Raw genomic sequence first — 21,253 nt, 5'->3', positions numbered from 1 at the left:
TATTCGATAAGTGTAAATAACGAGAATAGTTGGGATACACAATATAAGAGTGTACACCAACCATGACATAAAACAGATACTATATAATAATCCAGAGAACTATACTTTCTAATTTAAAATTTTAGTACTATTTTAAATATATTGAGTGGAAATGAGTACTACTTTTGCCTATATCAAACAACAAACATGGATTTGGATTTGCTATGGCATGACGTATTGAGGTTTTGAACTTTTTTCTCCATCTGTTGACATTCTTTGTATGTTGTTGGTCGTAAAACCGCAAAAATAAATGTTCTTCTGTCGATCAAGTGTAACACCTGCTATACTTGAAACGTCCTTACTGTAAACTAGTGTTCCATCTAACTTGATACAAAGGAGTTTACCAACACATCTAACAATCAAATGATCATGAATATCATCGTATACCATGAGGAAAATATCACCAGATCCTTGTTGAAACGTTTTTAGAACTGTCCCATTGTTGTCTAATGTTTTGATAGTACCACCTGTACCACCAACGTAAATTCTGTCACGTCCAGCAGTGATACCATAACATGTAAATCTGACTTTAACTTTGTTGTCCTTTGTCATCGTTGTCGTATTTATAAATTGTATAGACTTTTCGTGATGTAGGGTAATAACAGCTCTGTCCGTACCAGGTATCACAGCAACACAACAAGGTGTGGAGGAAAATGTTATCTCTGTCTCATACTCTTTACAGTCTCTGTAAACATACAGTTTTGAATATGTTGAAGAATTATTAATGAGGAGTAGCTTATTATCATGTGTGATAGACACATCCCGAAGAACATATTTTTCCCCAGTTTTCAGTTGTACTTCCGTATCCTGCTCAAACCCAATAATGTTTTTCATTGGTTCTGCCTTTATCTGGGCGTGTTGACATTTCCTTGGTTTGTATTGAACTTGACATTGTTGAACATACTCTGACAGTGACCCGAGAGACTGAAGCTTACCATCTTTCTTTTCGTCAAAGGTGATATCGAATTCTTGTGAATTGGATAATATCTGCTGAATCTTGACCTCAGCGCTATGAATATTTGTTACTTGTTGGCGTAGGAATATAAAGAGCTGATTCTTAGATCCATGATCACTCAAAAAATCCATCTCGTTTTTATTTTCTATGACATTGACCAAAACTTGCGATATTTCTTGCTTTTGTTTGTTGATTTCGATTTCATGTTTTCGTTGGAGAGATGACAAAGCGGTCGTTAATTCACGCTCCAAATCGTCAATTTGTTTCAAAAATTTGGATTTCACTGCCCGGATCTGCTTAGTTATTGTTGATTTAATTTTCTCAATAGATTGTAAGTTTGACTGTCTGTTATTGTCTAAGGCGTTCAATGTTGTGATAAGATGCGTCATGTCTTCCATAACATCGTGAAACAGTGCAGACTTTCTAACATCCTTCGAGGCCAGTTCCAACGGGAGTACGTTCTGACAAAGCCTGTGTTTATCAGAAATACAGGCTCTACAGCATACGATATCATGATCTGTGCAGTAATAATCCAACATCATTTCTGAATGGACGTTGCAGTTTTTCATCGCTGATATAAGTGTATTGGATCCAATGGACGACAGGTCGATAACATGGTGAGATTTGAAAGCTTTGAATCTGCAATGTGATTCTGCACATTCTGTACAAAGTCTTTCTTCACAGTCTGAGCAATACCTTGTTGCTGTTAAAGACTTGTCAGCTTCAGAACAAGGATCACAGAAACTAGCTGATGCCATAGAAAAACTTCTGAAAAAATATGTTATATTTTTTTAATTCTTAAAATCGAAAGATTTCACTAGATTTCTGTATCTAAGCAAGTTTCTCTGATCAGAAGTAGCATGAGAGAGCAAATGAATCCTGCGTGCGATTTTGTACCTAGAATTTTGTTTATGTTAGAACAAATCAATGTTAAATGATCCAAAGACGACAAGGATTGTGTCACAACAATTTTTTTGAACTTTAATAAAATTGAGAATGGAAATGGGGATTGTGTCAAAAAGTCAATTTATTATAAGATGCGTTATGACCTCGACCACAGAGTAAATGATTACCTAAATGTTCCTTTTTATTGTATAAGATCGAAATGATTTTAGACTAACACTTCAAAAGATCAAGTTCCGTACTCGATACTGTTTCATAACCTAGACGTCATGTTGACTAAAATTCAAAGTTGGAGCTAGATACTGTTTCATAACCAAGACGTCATGTTGACTTACATTCAAAGTTGGAGCTAGATACTGTTTCATGACCTAGACGTCATGTTGACTTACATTCAAAGTTGGAGATAGATACTGTTTCATAACCTAGACGTCATGTTGACTTTAAATTCAAAGTTGGAGCTTGATACTGTTTCATGACCTAGACGTCATGTTTACTTAAATTCAAAGTTGGAGCTTGATACTGTTTCATGACCTAGACGTCATGTTTACTTAAATTCAAAGTTGGAGCTTGATACTGTTTCATGACCTAGACTTCATGTTTACTTAAATTCAAAGTTGGAGCTTGATACTGTTTCGTGACCTAGACGTCATGTTGACTTAAATTCAAAGTTGGAGCTAGATACTGTTTCATAACCAAGACGTCATGTTGACTTAAATTCAAAGTTGGAGCTTGATACTGTTTCATGACCTAGACGTCATGTTTACTTAAATTCAAAGTTGGAGCTTGATACTGTTTCATGACCTAGACGTCATGTTTACTTAAATTCAAAGTTGGAGCTTGATACTGTTTCATGACCTAGACTTCATGTTTACTTAAATTCAAAGTTGGAGATGTTTGATACTGTTTCATGACCTAGACGTCATGTTGACTTAAATTCAAAGTTGGAGCTAGATACTGTTTCATAACCAAGACGTCATGTTGACCTAAATTCAAAGTTGGAGCTAGATACTGTTTCATAACCAAGACGTCATGTTGACTAAAATTCAAACCTGGAGCTAGAAACTGTTTCATAACCAAGACGTCGTGTTGACTTAAATTCAAAGTTGGAGCTAGATACTGTTTCATAACCAAGACGTCATGTTGACTTAAATTCAAAGTTGGAGCAAGATACTGTTTCATAACCAAGACGTCATGTTGACTTAAATTCAAAGTTGGAGCTAGATACTGTTTCATAACCAAGACGTCATGTTGACCTAAATTCAAAGTTGGAGCTAGATACTGTTTCATAACCAAGACGTCATGTTGACTTAAATTCAAAGTTGGAGCTAGATACTGTTTCATAACCAAGACGTCATGTTGACTAAAATTCAAAGTTGGAGCTAGATACTGTTTCATAACCAAGACGTCATGTTGACTTACATTCAAAGTTGGAGCTAGATACTGTTTCATGACCTAGACGTCATGTTGACTTACATTCAAAGTTGGAGCTAGATACTGTTTCATGACCTAGACGTCATGTTGACTTACATTCAAAGTTGGAGCTTGATACTGTTTCATGACCTAGACGTCATGTTGACTTACATTCAAAGTTGGAGCTAGATACTGTTTCATGACCTAGACGTCATGTTGACTTACATTCAAAGTTGGAGCTAGATACTGTTTCAAGACCTAGACGTCATGTTGACTTACATTCAAAGTTGGAGCTAGATACTGTTTCATGACCTAGACGTCATGTTGACTTACATTCAAAGTTGGATCTAGATACTGTTTCATGACCTAGACGTCATGTTGACTTACATTCAAAGTTGGAGCTAGATACTGTTTCATGACCTAGACGTCATGTTGACTTACATTCAAAGTTGGAGATGTTTGAGAACTTTCAAATGTGACAACAACTGAACCAGACAAAATAGTTATCGTAGGTGCCAGGCTTATAACATGAAACGCCAGACGCGCTGTCCGTCTACAATAGACTACTTAATGATGCTCAAAACAGTAAGAAAGCATAAGCAAGTACAAAGTTGAAGAGCGTTGAGGGCCGGAAATTCTAAAAAATTATAAAAAGTTGTACCAAATACGGCTAAGGTGAATAAAGGCAACAGTAGTATACCTGTAATCGAATGAGTAAAAAACAAATCCAGGTAACAAACTAAAACTGCGGGAGAACATAATATAAGAGGCCTAGGAGAACTACGACACAACAAAAGCACAAGATTTAAATATGGAATGTGTCGAAGGTGCCAGTGTTTTATTATAATTTTTGCTTAGGTTTAGTTTTCATATCTGGTGGGTTTTTTTTCATATTTCAATACATTATCTAAACTACAAAAAAAATGAATTCGATTCAAAATACAAATTTTATTAGTTGTATTGTTTTATGCACTAGGCGAGTTTGACGTCTATACTAGACTCAACAGTGACGCGGGAATCAAAAATAGTTGGTAGACCAAATCAATGCAACTCACCTACCATTTCTTGTAAAATTCTACAGTCAACCTTTTCTTTGCTAAAAGTAAAACATTTACCAAACAATAAGCAATGTCGATCTTTTAAACGATTTGCACTTCCCTAACAGTGATTTTTACTTGCATATCCATTACATAAAGAAGTATTAGATTTAAAAAAAAAACCTTACTATCCATTTTAAACCAAATAAATTTGTTTACAAAAAAAGCATGCGACTAGGTTAACAGAAACGGAATAAATAAAATATTGTTTAAGTAATTACTTTCGGTTTTAACCATATCTACCTGAATTAGTTTAGCTCTTCGTAAAAAAAACACCATTGCAAACCTCAGAAAAAATACCTGATTGTTTTACGTAAAATCTGCCGATTAAGAATAAACTAAATTAAATGAACGAAAACATTTTTTGTAAAAAGTAATGCCCTATGCATGGCGGTGGCATATAAATAGATAAGTGGGTCAAGTGTCGCAATCGGATTGTGAATAGTACGATATAAAATTGAATAATGTGCTAATTGTACTATGGAAAATAAGCACATAAATTATATTTTTTGCTTAGGTATATTTTTCATATCTGGTGTTTTTTCATATTGCAAAACATTATATAAACTACAAAAAAAAATTAATTCGCGATTCAAAACTCAAATTTTATTAGAGACAACGTATGCGTATAGCTGTATGCACTAGGCGCGCTTGACGTCTACATTAGACTCAACAGTGACGCAGAATCAAATCAGTTGTAGACCAAATCAATACAACACACCAAACATGTCTTGTATATTACAACAGTCAACCTTTTGTTTGCTAAAATTAAAAAATAACAACAACAAGCGATGTCGACCGTTTTAACGATTCGCACTTCGCTAACAGTGATTTTTACTTGCATATTAATTTCATAAAGAAGCAGTAGAGAAAAAAAAATTCTATCCATTTGAAACCAAATTAATTTGTTTTACAAAACAGAAATATTTTAAAGTAACATGTGACTAGCATAACATAAACGCAATAAAGAAAGGGTTGTTTACTTTCGGTTTTAATCGTATCTACATAAGCTAGTTTAGCATTGTTTATCTCTTCGTTAAAAAAAACCATTGCAAAACTATAAGAAAACATACCTGATTTATTTACCTAAAGTATACCGATTAAGAATAAAACCACGACGGTTATACTGTTTAACTTGAAATACTGGTTCTTGAAGACAAAACTACGTTAACAACTGTGTGATATTTGTCGATTTTAAACACTACGTGGCGCTGTTATCCGCTTAGTTACACATGTTACACTTCCTGGTTAAAAATAAATCACACGAATTGAATATTCTTGCCAAACGATTTTTCACTACAAAACAAATGTTTATTGCTAGAGTTTTTATAAAACAAAATTAAAAAAAATATTACAATAGATATTCATGCCAGTTGCAGGGGATATTTTTTTTCGATTTTATGATTTAAGGATTTATTGACATGCACAGACAGGCGTCAACATGGTCAAAACGAACATTTTTAAAATAACCTTTCCAATTCTGAAAAATACCATGGTTTGTTATACAAATGTATCGCTTAAAGGGAAATCACACTATTGTTTATACGCATCGCTCTCGGCGCCGCTATAGTGTCGTAACTGTATTATGACGTCGCCGTTTTCGTGTCCGTCGTAAAGATTGCTTATTGAAAAAAAATAGCGAGCCGCTCGAAGAAATGCAATCAACATATCATATTTTTTTAGAACTGTTATAATTAAATAAAAAAATACGTGTCCACAAAAAGGGTCTGATTGTATTGTGGTAAGTTTACGGAATACAGAATAATGGGCAAATACTGCAGAATAAAAGGCAAAAAAAAACCCAGATGAATAGAGAATGAAGCTTAAATATAAAGAATAAAAAATATTGGTAACACAAAATAAATATTAATAAACGAATGACCCTCTAGCCAGACCCTTATGATAAAAAGAACATATAAAAAAAACCTAATCATCATGATTAATCCACACTAAGTACGATGGAAATTCATAGCATATTCAATATAATTTAGTACCCTCTCGGACAATTTTCTCGAAAACGAAGTTGGTGACAAATACTTTTCTTTGGCAGCGTATCGTCGCGATGCGGTATGTCGAGTTCATGGTATATTTTCGGGAGGAGGGGGGTGGGGGGTACAAATAGACCAAGAGTAGCAGCATGTAAACGTACACCTTCCGGAATCTGTAGTTTTCAGTCGAACAGAGAGTTGTAAATAGTAACAATTTCTACAGTTTTCTCATAGCACATGCATGAAACGTCATAACTATAGTTTTTTATACTACATGTATAAATAATTCATCAAAAATCTCATTTCATATTTATATTTATCCGGCGCAGCCTGTCGGGTCAATACAAAGCAGGGTCAAAATTAATATGTTGTAGTTCTGAATACTTGTATGAACTAAACTTGCCACTGGACGTAAATAGTGTTTGAAGTGCTTTTTGATCTCGTTTCACGTGTGACGACAGAAATTATTCAAGTGTTGTCCATCTTTCCCGAATGTTTCTTTGGCATCTAATGCCTCTCAATTTTTTTATTATTTTTTTTTTATGGGGGAGGGGGGGGGGGCATGAAAACGAGTGATTTGTAAAGTAATCATATATATTGAAATATTCAATTAAAAACGTTAACAAAATAACGAAAATCATCCAAAATTTTCGGGTGCTGGCTGTCGAAATCAAAGAAAATTTAGCACCGTATTGTATGGTACATGATACTCAATCTCTCTTAAATGCTTTGTTCATGCTAACATTTGGGCACACACAAATCATCTTCTTCTTCTTCTTTCATTACAGAGTCGGACTCTTCTTGAGTGTATAAATGACTCTTGCTCGTGAAATTATGAGCAATCATTCATATTTTGTTGTATTTCTTCAAACTGTCGTTAGCGAACTGTAGGACCAGCAAGTTAGAAATAAGGCCGCTAGACGTCAAATAATCTGGGAATATCAAACACTATGCATAGTTATATATTTTGGTACTATTGATGACCTACACCAACAACAATAAAATGCTACGCTGAGCGCAGCCTGATACGCCTGCAGAGGTCTGAAGTTTTGGCACGTTTGGCCACAATATCCAAGCTTGATATATATGCAATTAGAGATTTCTTCTTGATATATTTAAAAAAAATTTGAAAATTTCAAAAATTTGCAGAAAAAAAAATTATGACCCCCCCCCCCGAAACCCCATTCCTTTTGTAGTAATTACCCCCAAACTCAATCCCAGCCTTCCCTTTTTGGTGTGGAACCTTGTAGTACAATTTTAGATAGATCCATACACTCAAACACAAGTTGGTGTAAAATAGTAAAACTAGTAAAATGCTTGTTTTTGAAACCTAATTCCTGAACGTTTATAGCGGTTACATGTACCCCAACCTCAATTTGTGATATGAAACCTTGTGGTACAATTTCAGAGAGATTCAATACTTCTCAATGTCATATAAGAAATTAATGAAAATCAAAACGGAATTTACATCAACAAATTTAAACAATTCATCAAAGTTGTATGAAAATTGGAAAAAGAATCTTAGAGTTAGGCTTACGAAAATAAGAAAAGCCCCCCTTGTTAATGAATAAAACCCCATATCTCAGAATCGTACAATCGAAAATCTATAAAATTGAGCCTACACCAATCGATATGAACAATGCACTAAAGTTTCATGAGAACTGCTGAAACTTTGCACTTATTGAGTAATGTCCGAAAACTTAAAAAATACCTTTTTTAATAGTAAAACCGTATAACTCTGACACGTAAAATCTAAAATTTATAAAAGACGAAAGGAAGCTCACGCCAATAAATACAAAAATTTCACCAAAGTTTTTTGCCAATTGGTTGAATCGTCCGACATGTTGACGGACAACGGTATACCATAATACATGTATGTACCGTAAACGGGCGTATAAAAATTTCTTAACACGTACTATACATTTGGCTTTAAAAGTCTCCATCAAGAGAAATATTCAACACACACACACATGCATGTATTTATGTAGAGTTACATGTCTCACAGAGTACTGCTTATTGTAACCAACACATTAATGGTCCGTCTGGAGAAGGAATACTCCACTCATATAGACAAACGTTTTGTTCTGATGATCATGAAATATTCGCCACTGAAAATTTTGCAAAATTCATGAAAACAATAAAAAAAAAACTAGTAATGCTAGTTCAAATCACTTGCCTGTCTACAGTGGTACAGTCAGATTGTCGGATTTCGACCATGATTGAAAAGGACAACTTTTTTTTTTAATACAAAGGTAGCTAATTAACCTCTCATTCTTTGGCTCTTTTTAAAAAAAAAGGCCAGTATGATATAGCAGATAGTGCTAAAAATTGACACACCGATTCAAACAGTTATTTTCAAATTAACTATCATTAATCAGTATTGGCAAACAAAAAGTACATATACCATCATAAAAGATGTGATAAAAGAATTCTTCAAAGAAAGAGAGTTGCACCAACAGAAAATAGAAACTGCAATATTTTTTACTTTTAATTTCATCGGATCTCAAAATATGTATGTACTCTTTCCAAAATTTTTACTCTATCTAACAGTATAACTCGAAAGTTTCTAAGTGTAACTCTAGCTTTGACTAAAAATATTACTCGAATAAATGTTCGAACTCAAAATTTACCTGGAAGTCGAACTTAATTTGGTTCGATTATATATATATATATATATACGAGTCTAAATTGAAAACTACGTTCAAACCTATGATTGCGTTGGATAAAAACCGCAATTTTTATACGTGTGCATGTTAAACAAATTTCGTTGTAGAAGGGTCTAAAAACAGCACAAACAACATTTTCCAAAAGACCAAAAAAGTGAAAAAGTGTATTTAAACAAAACGCATTTGACTAACAGGTCGAACAACTGATGTTCTTTAACCCTGCTGACTGCCATTGGCGATTGCCAAATAAAATTGATCACAAGATGTAACAAAATGGATCTAAATAAATTTAATACTAAACAGAAAAACTTTTTAAACTTGTGGCCGCGATGTTATGCCACAAACATACGGTGTCAATATATTTTAGTACACCAGATCCGGATTTCGACAATAGATGTCTCTTCAGTGATGTTAGGGATCGAAACGGTATTTGGAAGGCCATATAAAGAGTATCCTCATTTTTAGAAAAAGTACCCTCATTTTTTAGATAAACTCTTGAATTTAAAGAGTCAATATAGGATGAACGGATCATATAAACCGGAGGGGAAATATGATACAAAGCCTATATATATATATATATATAAGTGTCTAAGAATGTAACTTTAACACACAAATGAGTGTTATAAAATTAGGTGTTATATTTTATATATTATTCACGCAATATTTCGCTAAACAAATTAGCTTCATCGGGCGTGTGCATCTATCAAGGTGAAATCGGATGCATGACAAAAAATAATTCAATTTAGTAACTGCATCAGTTTATTTACAAACTGATCCACACCTATATAGATTGAATGTTGATTGTTGCTATTTTTAGACACTATATATATATGGAGCGTTGTGTAATTACGGAAATGTTAACCAATTTCAAATTTCTTCCGAAAATGGTGTCATTAACGACTTTTTTTTTAAAAATGCCCAGTTTGTGGATTTTTAAACACGGCATATCAGGTTTTATCTTCCCGGTGCGAATATATACAAGTTAGTGAATTTATTCTGTTTGTAGTCTACTGGAACGTGCTACTTTTCAGTCCGGATACCATCATCTTCCGAAGTAGAAGATTCTTTATCTGCAAGTCAGGGGCGGATTTAGGCGAGGGCGTGGCGGGCGTGCGCCCCCCCCCCCCATAAATTTGCAAAGCATGGATTGACTTCAACATATTTAAGTATCAGAAGAGACCATTCAATCTTTTTTAACATCCAAAGTATATAAAACGGCAACAGTCAGTTTAATAGAATCAACGTGATTTCTAATCAACTGACCTACGCTTTATTAAAGTTCTATTAATAATTTCAAAGGAAGGTGTCAAAGACCCCCCAAATATAATAGGTTTTTAACAGTTACAGTAAAAACAAATGTTACTAGTACATTGCATTGGTGGTTTTTATAATTAATTTGTTTGATAATCGAAGTTCTAAAACATCCCTTACTCACTTTCACAATTTCATCATGACACGGTCAAGAAAACAGTCGGAAGGTGAGATTCTTTTATAATATCCGTAATCAAGAAATATTGTTTCAAGCGAAAGGTTAATTTATTCATTTGTATCTCTGTGTCTATATTTATTTCTCACTTGCAACCTAAATATTTAGCCGAATTCTGTACCGTATTACTGTATGCATGGGATCCCAAGAAAATAAATATAACTGCGTAGACGCATCTCATTCTGATTTTAATTGTTTGTGGGGAACACAGTAAAGTCAGGCATGACCTCTGAAAATCAAAAAAGTAAAAAACAGATAGTATGAAAAGAAAATTAAAAATCGCTGGTAAAAGTAGAACTTTTCGTCAGGTGAGCAATTGTGATCTGTTTCGTCCCACTTTGCATCCGTCCGTCCGCCCGTCTATCTGTAGATTGTTGTCAGGTGTGGATTAAGGCGGTTTCAGCTTGAAACTCTAATTCCTCGCTAATTTTAACACAAAATAGTTCGAGCTATCTACGTTTCACCCCTTTAGAAGAATATTTCAATAATTTTACCTAATAAAACCTCCAAATTTTTTCGCATCGCTCCGCTCGGCGATAATAAAAATTTGCGCCCCCCTAACTGGAAATCCTGGATCCGCCCCTGCAAGCTGTAAAATATTTCTTTAATACGGCATGAGGCAGACAATCGTTTACCCTATACAATGAATGCAATTAAAAAATGCAAATGGTTTCAACTTTGACAATTAATTTATAATAACTGTTACTGTATTTAATGTTTAACGTTTCGATAGATTGATAAAAATACCAATAAATAATCAAACTACCCTGAAAAAATCGATAATAAGATTGTTTCCATTTTAGCGGATTAAAAACATCGGTGACCCCCCATTTTTATTTATGGTTTTAAAATCTTCCCTGAAGCTGCAACTTATGCAGAAGTTTGAAGGAAAAAACATTAGTAGATTTTTTTTATTTCAAGAAAAATCTATAATAAATCGAAATAAAAAACGGCGGGAAATGTCCAAAGGCCTTGAAAAATAAGGAAACTGCGAAAAATAAATGTGTATAAGGTAAAAGTTACAATTGACTGTTATAGTTTTACCAATAAAACCTCGTTTTTCAATTATTTTGCCTTCAATTAGCAATTTAGAGCGCTATTTCTATATTTTGGTATAACGCGATTCTTTACTTTTTGATGACGTCATATCTTGAAAATAACATCGGTGACCCCAATTTTTTTTTCGCCTAAAATTTTGTAAAAAGTATGATCTGTATACATGCAAAATTTCAATGAATTATTATTAGTAGTTTAAATAGTGTGATTTCCCTTTAAGGTGGTACCCAACACCTTGACTAAAATTTATTTGGCTCGTTTAATTTTCATAATTTTTTTCCAAAATACTTACTTTGACCCTTTGACAAAAATATAAAAAAATCGAAAAATGTGAACCAACCGTTTTATCAGAAAAAGTACACTGGTTATATAGCAGTTTGACAAACACTTAGTTTGATCATTGAGAAGCTTAATATTCCCTTAACAACACAACGTAATTAAAACGTTTAGCTGATTTTACAGAGTTATCTCCCTGTAGTGTTAGATACCACCTTAAAAGGAAATATTTTATATTCACTTTTCATTTATACGCAATGATGGGCAATGACAGGCATAGTTCGGAGATATACAAACATCAACATATACTATTAAAAAGATGATTGTCAATGTTACACCTCTCCATCTAGTTTCCAGTTTGTAAAAGTAACCAATTATAGGTCAAAGTATGGTCTTCATCTCGGAGTCTTAGCAAGCTAAAAAGGGCCCATAAGTGACTTGTTCAAACCATGCAAGCGGGAAAACAAACGGTATTCTCTATATAAAAACGATAGACGAAAAATACTTATGAATGACATCAACAAACGATATAGCCTATATTTAAAAATCAAATAAAAAGCCTACAAATAATCCACCCAAAAATTTTCGAAAACTGAAGTTTCACAACTGTAAGTTACACGAAAAAGTAAAAAAAAAACTCGAATGAACGTGGACGGTTTTGGTTTGAAAAACAGAAATACTATAACTTCACTCCATTTTCAAACAGTGGTTTTATTGTACGTCAGATCTTCCATTTTCAGTTTGTTGCTGTTAGTTTCGTTAGACATGTGTTGACTTGAGTTCTATGATAATTGCTATGTATGTATTCATCAACGTTTAGCACTAGGACCGTTGTAAACTTTAACATATTGTACACATATACATGTCTTATAATGGAGAATAGTCAATTGCTTTTTTGGGGTCTTTTTGGCTGTTTGTAGGGTTTAGTAACTGAAACTAATGTATTCTCCGGATTTCATTTAATTCTTATGTAACTCAATTTTTGCGATTTAATGACATTACACGTTCACATGATACCGTATGTTCTTTTGATATTACCATGTTAAAAAAATGATATTTACATTCATCTGATCATTTCCGGGCCTTCAATAGCTAGATGGGAGATATTATGGACATAATTGTGCAAATCGTGATACAAACATGAAACTTGGTATAAAGGTTTACTAAATGATACTTATAAAAAAAAACGCTGCTGGGCAGAAAAAAAAATCAATTTTTCAAGATGGCCAACACACATTTTGGAAATGGCGTCATTACAAATAAGCCATTATTTGTTAATCCTTTGAAAGGTGTGTTATATGTAATATCTAGTATTATATTTGATAAAAAGCAAATGACACTTCATAAATTACGACTAGGCAATATAATAATGAAACTTTAGGTGACTTCTGGTTTCAAAATGCCGGCAAAAAAGTAAAAAAAATCGCTTTTTATACTTTCAAGCAATAACACAAGGGATGATAATCCTTGAAAGATGTGTTATAGGCATAATCCAATGTAACTTGTGATAACACGTTAAAAACAGTTCCTTAGTACGACAAAACAACACATAAATGAAGAAAAATTGTGATTTCCGGTTCCAAATTGGAGGCAAATACGTAGAAAATATTTTAATAATTCTCATCAACTAAACAAGTAATAACACTCTTTGTTAAGTTTAAATGCCTAATTTGGTTAGAATGACAGGTTGCTCGTCTTATAATTATCTGACAGTTCCCTATACAACAACCCGTACAAGGAAGGTCAGAACGGTAGCATTTACAGTCACAAACACAGCTGGATATTTGCCTCCGCATTTTAAAAGTTCCTGACACGAGGATGCAACGGCTGTCAAAGAAGTCCATTTCGGTTTCCAACTGTCATTGATTCTTTCTTTCATCCAACCCCAGTGTTCATGACTTGGTAAATTAACCTGTCGAATACATGAATCAGGCTTAGCCCAAACAACTCCCTCTTGATTTACTTCTCTTTTGGTGTGCTCTGGAAAAGAACCTCTTGTTGGCGAAATTGATTAACAATGCTACTACTTTCTGGCAAACAACTCACATCGTGCCTCACTTCATACCTAAGCCATAAAAAAAGTCCTTTACATCTGGAATACCTTCCGTTGTTAGCCAAGGTGACCTCTTCCCTTTTCCCTTTCCCACAACAATTCGACAAAGTGGCATATCCACTGAATGCGTGGACGAAAGGAAGAGCAGCTACGCAAGGATAAAACGCATTTGATATGTCACGTACAACTGTACAGGAAGCCATCAAAAGTATTTATTCCTTCAATAACCTATTCACAATGTGTTCTAACTAGTTTTGCGATTGCTGCAATTATTGATACTATTACATCTGTGTCAGTACTACCTAAAATTACTTTTTATAAAACTTCTCATAAGCATGCCGAACATGCATGGACAAACATTCGTGTATCTGCTTCTTCATGATTACAAGGGGTAGATAGAAAGTATCCTTATTTAAATTGCAAAGAATATTTTCACGATGAGTAATTACATACACATTTTTATTAGAAAACTGAAAAATTTGTTTTGTTGTCATCTTCACAGAGAAAACTACTGCAAACCCTTGGTGTTCTACCAGAATAAACACCTTTCTATCTGGCACAAAGGCCTTACCTTTGTCTTATCACATCCTTTAAATTATTCATTGAATTAACACCAAATACAATGTCCACTCTTGAATACTTATCGATGCAAGATTATATGTAAGGCAGTATGATATTAGTTGCATAATCATCAACTATGTTTGCTTAACTTTGTGACTTGGAATGAACCATTTCTGCCCCACCGACGATAAAAGAGGGACGAAAGATACCAAAGGGACAGTCAAACTCGTAAATCTAAAAAAAACTGACAACGCCATGGCTAAAAAAAGACAAACAGAAAACAAAAGTACACATGACACAACATAGAAAACTTAAGAATAAACAACACGAACCCCACCAAAAACTAGGGGTGATCTCAGGTGCTCCGGAAGGGTAAGCTGATCCTGCTCCACATGCGGCACCCGTCGTGTTGCTCATGTGTCTGAATTTGGGTCAGCAAATCGCAGAATGTTTCAAGTAAACCCATTTGCATCGATTTAATACCACTTTTTCAAGAAACATCCTGCGATAAAGACGGAGGAGCAGTTTGGTTTTATGGATAAAGAAATATTCCAAGTAAAATGATCTACTGTGACCAGAAATGAAAAGTCTAGAAAAGTTTCCCAATCACTTTTAAGGTGCTCTAGCTATGTTTTTGACACAGACGTTTCCAGTTTCATTTTGCGGCCAAAATAGGAGGTTGTTATTTTTTATTTGGTTATAAAAAGCAGGTTTGCATTTGCTTCAAAAGATCATCGTATTGTTTGGACCAATACCTTGGAGTTTATTTACATATCTTACCTGTTAAACAATTTCCTAAATGGAGTACTGTTTCTTTTACACATCTGACGACTCTTCTAGAAATGAATTTCTAATCTTGTTCGTCACTTTACAAAGCCCTCAAAGCTGTTTAAAATCATCTTTTTGTGTTTTTTGTAGAGTCTTCATTAGGTCGTTCATCTGTTGTAGACCCAAACCACAAGATCTTTCAAATTCATCTTCTAGTATACTGACTCAATCCATCCATTTGTCTAAATAAGATCTTTGGTTAATCATAGAGCACCGATATCGCCCTTCACAATTGCATTATTATGTTTTTGTGCCTGATCAATTGTGTTATAAGAAAGAAATTTGCTGGTCTTACGGACAGTGCAAGTATCATTTACAAATTCCATTAACACCTTTGGATGATGTTCGGGAAGGGCAGTCATATCTTTCAGATGGGTAGGAAACGAACGAGCATAATTTACTTGATCAAGACCTAAATCAATACCCTATCATGCTTTATATGGACTGTTTGTAAAGTACGAAATATCACTCATAAAATGAACATAATACCAAAATCAGAACAAGTTCTGATTTTATAATTGAACGCCAGGAATGAAAAAGAGGGACGAAACATACCAAAGGGACAGTCAAACTCATTAATCTGAAACAAACTGACAACGCTATGGATAAAAATGAAAGAGACAAAAAGACAAACAATAGGACACATGACACAACACAGAAAACTAAAGAATAAACAACACAAACCCCACCAAAAACTAGGGGTGATCTCAGGTTCTCCGGAAGGGTAAGCAGATCCTGCTACACATATGGCACCCGTCGTTTTGCTTATGTGATAACAAATCCGGTAAATACACTGTAGTCGAGATGACTCTATTTCTTTACACCAGTCTTTAAAATCATTGAACGTCATAGAGTCATGACATAATTATATATTCGGAGTTTAGCTTTCATAATCCGAAATTAACAGTTCGGCCAAAAAACATGCAATTGTCTAATGCGCCTTTCTAGTCCTATGTACATTTGAACATACATCAAACAAATCTGCCGTTCTTGGTGTTGTAATATTGGCTTTAGTAAGACAACATGTCCATCCCCTATCACGTAATATATAACCCAGAGTATTATAACCAGTCATTTCAATGTGCAATCCACCAAACATAACGATAAACTTATCCTTTCCATACAAATCAGGCCGTTCCTAGTGAATTTGCTCAGGCATTTCCAAAAGTGGCTGATCTGCAGTTACATTTGATGTTTCTGCGGGACTCACCGCTTTTTCGCCTTATCCATCGAATACCTGAGAATTGTCTAGCAGTAGTGCATACAAATCGCTCCTGATGTCTATAAATAGTTTGCACATGCGCAAAAGTGTTAAATACATGTGTATCATAATCTTGAAAAATGTTATTAAACCAATTCATAATATCATTAAAATCCAAAAACACTAAATATATAGTAAATAGTTCAAATGATTTTGAAAAAAAATTGTATTATTTTCGCGCATGCGCAAATACTGGACATGTCAAATATTCATTTTTAATAAATATATGATGTTAGGAAGATAGCCGCCAAAACTGATGATTGGTTTTTACTAAAAAAAAAAGGTAAAAAAAGTTTTCCAGAAAAATCAAAATTTTCAAACTGAAGAAAACAGCCATTTTAGAAAATGGCCGTGGCTATCTTGAAAAAAAAATTTTTTTTTAATGGCCAGCAGTTATTTCTTTAAAAGTAAATAATAATGATGCTTTGTGGTAATTTTCATGCTTGTATCACCATTTGCACAATTCCCTCGATTGTGCTTTCTAATATCTTCCACTAGCTAAGTGGTTTAGGTTTTTATTTCCATTGTTAAAGCTGTACTGTGACATATAGTTGCTTATGTATGTCAATGTGTCTGTTGTGAAGAGTTGTCTCATTGGCAATCATACCAAATCTTCTTATTTTTGTATTAGGTTGAAAACATACTTTTTTTAATTGACTGTCTTCGACTTATTACACGAGTCATAAAGAGAAAACATGAAAATCAAATAAACTGTCTACTAAGAATAATAATTGAAATGAAAATCTAACGACATGAAATTTCCCCCTAAAACCTGAAAGAAAGATGGACTCCCAGAAGAGTAGACAGTTTGAACAGGTTAGTGGGCATCTGAGTTAAAGATTTTTAATCTGCACGGTTGGGATGACCCTTTCACCTGAGCTTCCACGTTGTTCGTGTCAATTATTGTTACTCGAGCCTTGCAGATTAAATAAGATATACTGGTTTGCAAGTTCCATAATTATAACAAACAGTATAATGTCAAACTTTTTCTGGCATCAATCACTTTGTCAAACTGTCATTTAATTCAATGGCATTTGGATATAAGCTCTTCTATTTACCAAAGAACAGTATTTCAAGGCAACATTTCAAAATATTTCATTTTCTATTTCTGTATTCAATGATACTGGTGACTATACTTAGTTGTTTTTAATTGACATTCAAACTCATTCTAAACAGTTTCTCAGTAACTTTTCCAATTGCTACAATTCATTTACTTTAAAAACCTTAAGAGATTTGAATGAAACCTTTGCAGGGTTTTATTTAGGATTTAGAGATAACATCTGAAGTATCATATAAAATACTTTTGTTTCTTTTTAGGATTTTTTGCAGTAAATATTAATAGACAGACATTATAACATTAATTTATTCTGAAAAGACTTTGACAAAGCTTTTTATTAAGATTAAGAATTATCATCAGATCTGCAGAAAACATTTTGATAAAACAAATCTGTATTTTACTGATAATTTACCTCCAGGCCATTATTTTTATAATCAGCCTGACACGAGGACGAACAGTGGAATTCTTTCTATTTCGTTGTTAATATCAAAAAAGAAATAGGTAGATTTGTAAGTTACTTTTATGTCCTCTTTCCTAAATGACGTATGGGTATATGAGACAATATCTGAAATAGTCTCACTTCCATGTCCCGCCTTTCACCAGCAATTATTTATTTATTCAGACTTTTTTTTTGGAAAATTTAAGTTTTAGTATTAACTCGAGTATATAATGCACCATCTGCAAACCAATTGAACATTCATTTTGATATTTCATCAAATCTGATAGATTATATCAAAAAACTTCTCCATTACTGGTCTTATTTACTAAGATCGAAAGCATGTAAGAAAATTTTGCATTTTAAGGGTCACTTGAATGTTGTCCCCAGGTGTACCTTTTCTCCTGTTACCGCAGATTTTTCCACCAGTGGACACGTTTTAAAGACCAAAATAATTATTTCTTGTAATGTAATGTCAAAAGCATCATTTCTTGAATGTATGAATCTATTATGTTAAGTGAATAGCCAGTTTACAAAAAATGAACAGAATATGGAGAAAAAAAAATTGTTGTTCTCTCCTGCTACAGCCTTTTTGTGTACCTTCTTAGTAGATTTCATTGTCATCACTATAACAGTACATACAATTGAAAATGGAAATGGGGAATGTGTCACAGAGACAACAACTCGACCATAGAAAAAACAACAACAGAAGGTCACCAATAGGTCCTCAATATAGCGAGAAACTCCTGCACCAAGAGGCGTCCTACAGCTGTCCCCTAAACAAATATTTACTAGTTCAGTGATAATGAACGCCATACTAATTTCCAAATTGTACACATGAAACTAAAATTAAAATAATACAAGACTAACAAACGCCTGAGGCTACTGACTCGGCGGGGTTAAACATGTTCATGTCATCTCAACCCTCCCCTATACATTTAGCCAATGAAGAAAAGTAAACGCATACCACTACATACGCACATTTAAATTCAGTTCAAGAGATGTCCGAGTCTGAAGTCAGAAAATGTAACCAAAGAAAATAAAGAAAATGACAATAATACATAAATAACAACAGACTACTAGCAGTTAACTGACATGCCAGCTCTACTATATGCCAACCATTTCATTTAATATAAGGTATCATCACCATATTAAAATTTCAAAGTAAAATACAGCATATTGAATGAAAAAATAGGTTTTATTGCTTTTGATATAACAGCAGAGAACATTGTGCAATTATATTACATTGTAGTATAGTAGATAGAAACAGATAGGAATTTATTTTACCTAGGCAGATTTTTCATTATGAAAAAACAGTTTCAAAAGATAAATGACATTGTTTGCTGTTATCTTCCAATTCTGACCAATCATAAATGATGTATTTTTCTTAAACAATAAAATAAAGCATTTTTCTGGAGAAAAAAATTCCTTTCTGTTACCAACTCTGTCCTGATATCGTTGTCCTGTTACTCAAGAATCTTTAAGTTACCGACATATCTGACTATATTTTAGTTTATCTCTAAACATTTTGTAATACAAATGCTAAACCCAAGATTGTCATTTACTAAACTATTACAGGATATCATAGAAAACCATAAATAGTGTCTTAAACTTATTTCTCATTCCCATTTTAATCTTTTTAAAATTGATTCATTTTGGTAACAGGAAAGAACTTGATTTATTTTGTACCGTTTTTGAAATTTCAATTATAAACACATTTAACAAATGTTTGAATCACAGATAACAGTTCCTAACAGACAAGTGTTTCTTTACTTTCACTATCAGGACAAGAATATTCAGATTATCTAAAAATTATAATTAGTTGTGCAAAACCAATTTTTAAACGTGTCCCATCCTACACACAGAAGAATTATCCTAGCGTTTAATTTTTGTTTGTTTTTAAAGCTGAATAATATACGGTACTTTTACAAAATTGTCACAAGTTATGATCATTTGTCATATGGCATTATGAATTTCAATTGCATACCATTTTACACACCATGAAAATAACTAGAGCCTGTATCGGTCACCTGTATCCCTTATGGTTTTTTTTAGAAATCATGTAAATTAAGGTCTTATCATATTAAATAGTAATAAGCACCTTAATAAAGATTGAGGCCAAATTAAGTTAAAAAAAAAAGACCAGTAGTAAAATTAAAAGCGGAGGATGTTTGAATTTCTTTTATAAGAAATACCAATTAATTGGAAAAAAATTACTTAAAAAGTAAAATCACAAAAAAATACTAAACTTAGTGGAAAATCAATTTCAAGTCCATAATCACATGGCAAAATCAAATAAAAAAACGCATCAAAAACGAATGAACGAGAACTGTCATATTCCTTGCTTGATATAGGCATTTTCAAATGTAGAAAATGGTGGATTAAACCTGGTTTTATAGCGCTAACCATCTCACTTTATTGATAGTCTCATCAAATTCCGTTTATTTACATTGGTGCGTTCAACAAAATATTCACAACATGGGTACATCAGTCATCATCGTATAACAATTTCAAAAGGAACAGTTTAACAGAACACAAACACATTTACGAATACATTGATTCAATTGAGTGTCGAACGTCAGAAATGTTTAGAAGTCACATAAAGGATAACACCTCAAAAATATTGTCATTTCACGATTTTGATCACGTTGACTTATGAGTAGATCTTTCTTTGCTTGATATCTTTGCGGTTTATGAAGACTCCTTGTCATTATTCACATTATTTTTTCAAGTTGTGACCTATTGAATTATTTTTTTAACAATTTTCCCAAAGACTTTCATAGTAAGCTCCTTTGTATTATTTTTAGCCATGGCAGCCATGTTGGTTTGTGGACGAGGTCATCAGATACATTTTGCAACCAAGATATCCGAATGAAAATTGTAGCTAATTCTATGTTGCCCAGTAGATTAAGTGTTTTACCAAAAATTATTGATAATGTACTACTTATAGTGATCCAATACAATAGATCTGAACCTGATGAACATTTTGACCGCTTTTCGTATTTCTCTTAAGATTTTAATTTCAAAGATATAAGCCAAAAACTACAAGTTACACCTATATTCTAGTGTAAGCATTATCGGGCTTGATGGTTGGCAGGCATTTTTGGACAGAATTTTCACTGGATTCCCTAGCGATTATTGTGGTCAAGACGTTTTGTTGACTTTGTCTGTGTAATTTCAT

At 33.3% G+C, this 21,253-nt stretch overlaps 1 protein-coding gene across 1 annotated transcript; it reads right to left on the bottom strand.

The window, feature by feature from the left end:
* Positions 1-201: 201 nt before the first annotated feature.
* Positions 202-1,752, bottom strand: LOC134728003 (uncharacterized). The gene has a single exon (XM_063592403.1). It carries the CDS (start codon positions 1,750-1,752, stop codon positions 202-204), a length of 1,551 nt encoding a protein of 516 aa, XP_063448473.1.
* Positions 1,753-21,253: the final 19,501 nt, after the last annotated feature.

This window comes from Mytilus trossulus, chromosome 8 (assembly GCF_036588685.1).
Source record: "Mytilus trossulus isolate FHL-02 chromosome 8, PNRI_Mtr1.1.1.hap1, whole genome shotgun sequence".
Classification (NCBI taxonomy): domain Eukaryota; kingdom Metazoa; phylum Mollusca; class Bivalvia; order Mytilida; family Mytilidae; genus Mytilus; species Mytilus trossulus.
The sequence above is the reverse complement of the archived record's forward strand: the minus strand, read 5'-3'. Positions and strand labels throughout refer to the sequence as shown.

Coding starts and splice junctions, on each gene's coding strand:
- LOC134728003 (XM_063592403.1), bottom strand. CDS start 1,752: ATGGCATCAGCTAGTTTCTGTGATCCTTGTTCTGAAGCTGACAAGTCT.